The 6374-nt window shown below is 44.3% G+C and overlaps 1 protein-coding gene across 1 annotated transcript in view; it reads left to right on the top strand.

Moving 5' to 3' along the window:
• The window catches only part of f3a (coagulation factor IIIa), a 7537-nt gene extending 1163 nt beyond the window's left edge, over nucleotides 1-6374 (top strand). Inside the window, exons 2-6 of the mRNA XM_047568842.1 lie at nucleotides 3491-3602; nucleotides 3748-3938; nucleotides 4885-5066; nucleotides 5156-5324; nucleotides 6065-6374. Of these exons, the coding sequence (XP_047424798.1) occupies nucleotides 3491-3602; nucleotides 3748-3938; nucleotides 4885-5066; nucleotides 5156-5324; nucleotides 6065-6195 (785 nt within the window). The 3' untranslated portion in view covers nucleotides 6196-6374. The remainder of the gene's footprint in view (nucleotides 1-3490; nucleotides 3603-3747; nucleotides 3939-4884; nucleotides 5067-5155; nucleotides 5325-6064) is intronic.

Here is a 6374-nt window from a genome sequence, read left to right as displayed (position 1 = left end):
CACTAAAAATGAAGGTTACGCTGCAGGTCAGTGCAGTTCTACAGTCAAACAATATTCACACGAGTGTGTCAGTCACCAGGTTGTTGTTTCCACATGGTGGATATTTGCCTGAACACGCACACATACGAAGAGGAATGTGCCCTAATTTAACTCTCCCACACTGAATCTCCCCGTTTGTGAAAGAAACAGTTTGAGAAAAGCTGTAATTCAGCTGAATGACGGCGCTTACGTCCACAGACGAAGCTTCAGAGCAGCTCAGCTTCTAATGCATTTGTTTTCGCTTGTTACCTAATGAGCTGCTTCCAGGATCAACTCCCACATCGTCCCATGCAACAAACATGGCTTTGCTCTGCTGAACCTTCCACTTCCTGTGTGGCATGTTCACATGATGCCACATGGGACACGCTCCAGGAAATTGCAAGAACTTTTTTTACACACAAAGCCGAGTGCAGTGAAATGTTGCGTACGGTGGAGGAAGTGATGAGGTGTAGGTGAAAAAGCCAGTGACGTCCTCTGGTTGCATAAACATGTGCAGCTATAAGTTTGCTCTGTTCATCGTGTGTTTTCCCACAGTATGTCACACACCACGACATGTGGTTCGTACTCTACATACCTGCACTCTGCTTTAGGATGTCAGGGCGTTATACAAGCACACACTCACTTCTTTACTTAGCATTTAGCATGTTAGCAGTGTCTGGGAACAGATTCACAGGAAAAACATGTTAAACCTACATTCTGGTAAAAATAGTGACACGAGTACGAGACGTAGCTGTAATGATTGGACAGAAGAGGTGTAATGGTTGGAGGTTCGTTCATTCAGGTTGGAGCTGGATGACGCGATATTGATGAGGAGCATGGAGGAGGAACACTGCTAATAACATGATATATATATGATATATCTGTGACATGTAAACTGGGACAAGGACCTTATTCAGAAGAAGTAGAATTTAGAGCTTCGCTCCGTTAAACTGCATGTAAACGCATGAGTGTGTCATCCTCCTGCAGATTAGATCTGTGGCTCAATAACTGAGGGATGGTTCAGTCCAGCCTCAAACATGAACTCTAAGTCTGACAGCTGAGGCTCTACCTCCCATACGGGCCAGAAAATACCAACAAATAACCAGCGACAAAGGATGTCAGAGCTGAACCCGATCAGATGATGGACTTCACACTGACCTCACGCTCCACCAGGGGGCGATGTTGTCCAGCTTGACTGATTGCTGCCATTTGTTGGCAAAGCAAACTGGAGTTAACTGAGCCTCGTCTCAAATATCTGAGATAAGAGCAACTAGGTAAATGTGATAAAAGTAGAAATAATAAGCCCCTAATAAATGCCCTAAATCTAACAATTCAAAGTGAGAGCAGGTTATTGTTGGGTTTTAGTCCCACATTCCTGAGGTGAAAGCTGCTGTTGTTGCTGTTGGCTGGATGGCATCGTCTCCGACAGCCTGGCAGGGTTTGTGTTGTATGTCCTCAGCTCGTTGACAGAGATGGCGTCCAGGTTACACAGCTTCATCTCACGCACAACGGTCGATTCTTTTTTGTAAAATTAAATAAATAAATAACACATTGCACAAGCTAATTAAAGAAAACAGAAATGAAAAGCGTCTTTATGAGTGTGTCGACGCGTGTGATGCCAATACTCACAACACTAACAGGACTGAAAACAGGTTCTCACTCAACACCAGCCAGCACTGAATCAGCCTGGACGCGCCCGTGGCCGTTACAGACGAGACTATGAATAAATCACATCAACGCTGGTTCTCATTTAGTGTCACTATTCTCCCTTCTCCTCCCGTTCTTTATTTCCTTTATTTTCTTGGTCATTGTTTCTCAGAAAGTGCTGGAGAAAACAGGAATGAATGATAACAGGCGTGACGGGTGTTTCATCAGATTAAGTGTTTTCTAGAAGGGGGGGGGGGGGGGGGGGCCGGCTAAAAGCTAAAAACTACGCACAGACCAAGACTTTCATGGTTCATATTCAAACACTGAAAATGAATGAAACATGGAACGAACCAAAGATCCAACACTTTTACTGGTTTTTAGCTGTTTGTTTCATTTCTTTCCTGTTTGTTTCTGTTTTGTTGCGTTTAGTTTTGTACAGATTGTCGGATAAATCCAGAGACTTTAGGACAGTTTTACCTCTGATAGGTGGTTTATGCTGCTGCGTTAAATTGAGCCGACCCTGACGCTGCAGTCTGACGTGCACCTCCCAATAAACGCAGCTACGCAGAGCTGTGATTTTTATTTTTATTTGTGCATTTATTTGCTTGATAGGGACGGTTCTCATTAATAACATTAGTAACATCTATTCAGGCAGCGGGAGATGGAAATATAGCAACAATGGTCGTTTACATCTGCAGCGAAACGCACGAAAACGTGCTGAGACATAGAACAGGACGATGGATCCTGATTAAAACACAGCACCGGGTGGGTACATGGTTTTAAAGTGGAGGGAGGCTCCAGGTCTGACTGGCCTTCACAGAAAGAGCTTTTTGTGCATCAAACGAGCAGCAAATACAACCTTTTAAAATTCGCTTCGCTCAGTAACTAAGATTATTCCACTTGTCAGCCGATGTTTCCACTTTAGTATTTCTGTCTTCTTCTGTGCAGTTTTCTAACTCATTGTTTGGATCCATGAAGAACCAGAAAGGTTGACATACGTGTGTGGCGCATACACACATGATCTAAACTATTAATAATAATAATACTAAAAGAACCAGAGGGTTAGTGGTTCGATACCTGGAACATGTAACAGAATCAGATCTAGTTTCCATTCTTGTTTAAGCTGAAGAAAAATGTCCTGACAGTGAAAATGGAGTTTAGCTGGTGGCTTGTGTAGGTTGTTGTTCAGAGTGGAAACACTTTGTCAAGATAACAAACTGTTACACACTGCACATACACACACTATATCAATGCCCCAGTGATGCCGACACACAGGACTTGAACTTATCCGGTGCATCTGCAGACGCCGGCGCGGCCGTTCCCTCTTATAAAGGTATCAGATATCACATAAAGCCGTCTCTGAGGCGGAGACGAAGCCCAGATGCAGTTTATGTGGAGTAGCTGTGTTTACAGTAGCGGTGGGAGGACGGTCTCCTCCCGCCTGGCTCGACATTCTTCAGCCTTGTTTTTAAGAGGCTGAACTCAGATAAAACCTGCTGTGATGCAGTTTGAAAGCTATTTAATCTGCTTATTGTCTGCACGGATCCAGGGATAAAAGCAGGTTCATATGTCCATATGATTCCAGGCTATTTATAGATGTGTTTGTTAGGGCAGCGGCTTAAAGGCATTTGGCCGTTGCAGGCGTTCGGTGAGTCAACGTAGAAGGTGTCATTAAAGGTTTTGAATCAAAGTCAGGCTGGAATAAAACCAGAATGTTGTAAGAGTGACTCAACATTTAGGGGATTTTCATGCTTTGACTTGAATCTCTTCATATCATGTTTTTTTTTATAGTATTTACTCAGACAGTTCCTCTTTTACTGTGCAGGCTCGTATCCCAGGGCACAAAATGTCACCTGGATGTCGACCAACTTTAAAACCCTCCTGACCTGGGAGCCCAGGCCGTCAGCTGATTACTCCTACACGGTGGAGTTATCTGCGTGAGTACTGTCCGCACCCTCGCCCTCATTTTAGAGAAACATGAGAGAAATAATAGGATCAGTTTCTGCATCAGTTACATCAGTTATAACTTCATCATGTTTCCTATGTGTTAACCCGTATGTTTTACATAAATGTGGCCTGCAGGGTTGGTGGAAACATCCAGAGGATTTCTAACTGCGTACAGTTCTTGGGGACAATGTGTGATGTGACCCCCGAGTTAAAAGATCTGAAAGTGAACTACACAGCTGACGTCCTGTCTGAACCCCCCCGGGGGACCCTCTCCGGGTTCGAGTCCCCTCACACCAGCTCGCCACGTTTCTGCCCCTACAACGACAGTAAGCTCCTCTTTCATGATCATGATCCCTACATGAGCATCGATGAACAGATGCATCCAGATACACCCATCAGCCACAACATTAAGACCACTGACACGAGAAGTAAAGACATTAACCTTCACAAACCACAGGACACTCTCACAAGGCACCAGGAAGGTGGTCATAATGTTATGACTGATCGGTGAACATCTCCAGTCATTGTGTAGGAAATAACACAACCAGTTAACAATAACATTCCAGTTAGCCTAGTTAGCCTAGTTAGCATAGTTAGCATATTTAGACTAGTTAGCATTGGGGCTGCTAATGACACTGATGGTCAAAGAAGAAAGTTCTGAATCTTTGTCTTTGACTGAATAAATGTTGTGGCGTCTCACATTAAAGAAGCTACGGAGGCTTTTCTACAAGTTCATTGAAGCTTGAACACAAACTGCTGTCGGCCGTACGACACGTCAGCACCATAAACACTGCATTGACTTAGTAGAGTAGCCAGGATTAAAAAAACCAAGAGGTCTTTTTTATCGTCATTTCAACCATGAAGCTACATGACGACACAGGACGAGATACAAGACAAGGGACTGAGCACGTACACAAAACAGGACAAACGGTCCGAACAGTGCAGACAAATAAGAGCAGGGATGTGATGTTACTGTGGTTGTGAGTGTGTGTGTGTGTGTGTGTGTGTGTGTGTGTGTTCAGTCCATTTCCACTGAGTTCAAAGAGTCCGACTTGGAGCTTTTAGATGAATTAATAAAGATAAATGAAGTGATGACGTGTGGTCCTCGCAGGATTTCCTGGAATGTTCCAGGATTTAAACTGTAGGCGGCTGCACAGAAAGCTTGAAAACCTGGATGCACTCTGAGCGTTCCAACCTTTCATCGTAGTCATCCATTAATAACAGACATTCAGAAAAACATGCAGAAGAAAAAGAACCTCCCTTTGTCCACAGCTGACATCAGCGCCCCTGAGTTTAAGCTGAACGTGAGCGAGGACAGAAAGACGACCACCCTGTACGTGTCCGACCCGCTGACCTCGCTGTATGAAGGCGAACACCAGCTGACCATCAGGGACGTCTTCGGGGATCAGCTGCAGTACAAAATCACCTACCGCAGAAACAAGAGCACGGGCAAAGTGAGTAACAGTGACGTCACGATACCAAGACAATATGACGGTAGATACGACATCAGTGACGCCGTGTCATCCTGCTGTGTCCTCTCCAGAAAGTTCACATCTCAAAGTCCAACATCGCAGAGCTGACTGACCTGGACCGAGGGGAGAGCTACTGCTTCAACGTCCAGGCCTACATCCCCGGCCGGAGGCCGGACAAGCAGCTCGGACAGCTGAGTAGGACGCAGTGCTCCGAGGCCGGAGACCAGTCCATCTTTAAAGGTGAGACCTTCTTTTCAGAGATGGATCGTAGAATGAATTCCTCCGCTGACGTGGTATCGGAGCTCGTCCCCCTGGAGGTTCCCCGTTTAGAGCAGCTCCTACCTGTCCTTTCTTAAAATGTTCCTGACTGCGTTCAGGCCACTAACTACACGTAAAACAAGTCCACCACGTGTTGAGACTCAATATTCAATTCTCATATATTTCTGATAAAATCTGATCAGTCATTTTATTCGATGCAAATAAAAGGATTTGCTGAGCTTCCTGGCTGTCGCCCATCGGTTCTCTCCTACCAGTAGGGTTGGTTCTGGTTCAGGTTCATCTGATACCGGGCTCAAACCGCTACTTTTGTTTAAAGAATGAAAATCAAAGTATTCATCATTTTAATTATTGTTTAAATTATTTTAAGGCATTTAGTGACGTGCAAGTTGAACTAAATGTTAATTTAAATAATGAAAGGAATAAAAGGAATAAATGAAGCAGTCTAACCTCCTGAGACCCGGCTTCATTCAGACCTGTTGTCCTCATTTAACATATTCACAGCGCTCATTTGAAGACGTTTCAAGTTTCATATTTCGGTTCACGTTAGTGACTTAAATTGTATTATACTTGTATACTTGTTTCAGTTGTGCAGGTAGAACTTTGCAGGTAGAACTTTGCAGGGAGTTGTTCAGTTGTTCTAAGTGCATCATGCCAGAGAGGAAACTGCTTTAACAGCATCTCGTTCTCGTTCTGTCCTCCAGTTTATTCTCCCCGTGTGATCATCGTGACCATCGTCCTCGTGCTGCTGGCCGTTGGCGGGATCATAGCTGTGACTGTGTTCTGCTGCAAGCGCCGGAAAAAAGGAGAAGCGTCACCTCGACAGCTTATCTGAAAGACACAACCAAACACTGTCAGGGTGCCAAACATATCAGCTCCATATTTGTGAAATGTAGATTATTAAAGTTGTATTTATTTTGTTGGTAATGGTTTTAGTATTCTGGACCAGGAGCTAATGAGGGGAAACATTCTTCTTTCTTGTCTCGCTTTTAAAGAGGTTTGTGTGTTTGTTCA

This window comes from Mugil cephalus, chromosome 18 (assembly GCF_022458985.1).
Source record: "Mugil cephalus isolate CIBA_MC_2020 chromosome 18, CIBA_Mcephalus_1.1, whole genome shotgun sequence".
Taxonomy (NCBI): Eukaryota; Metazoa; Chordata; class Actinopteri; order Mugiliformes; family Mugilidae; genus Mugil; species Mugil cephalus.
Note: the sequence above shows the minus strand (reverse complement) of the source record. Positions and strands in the feature narration are given on the sequence as shown.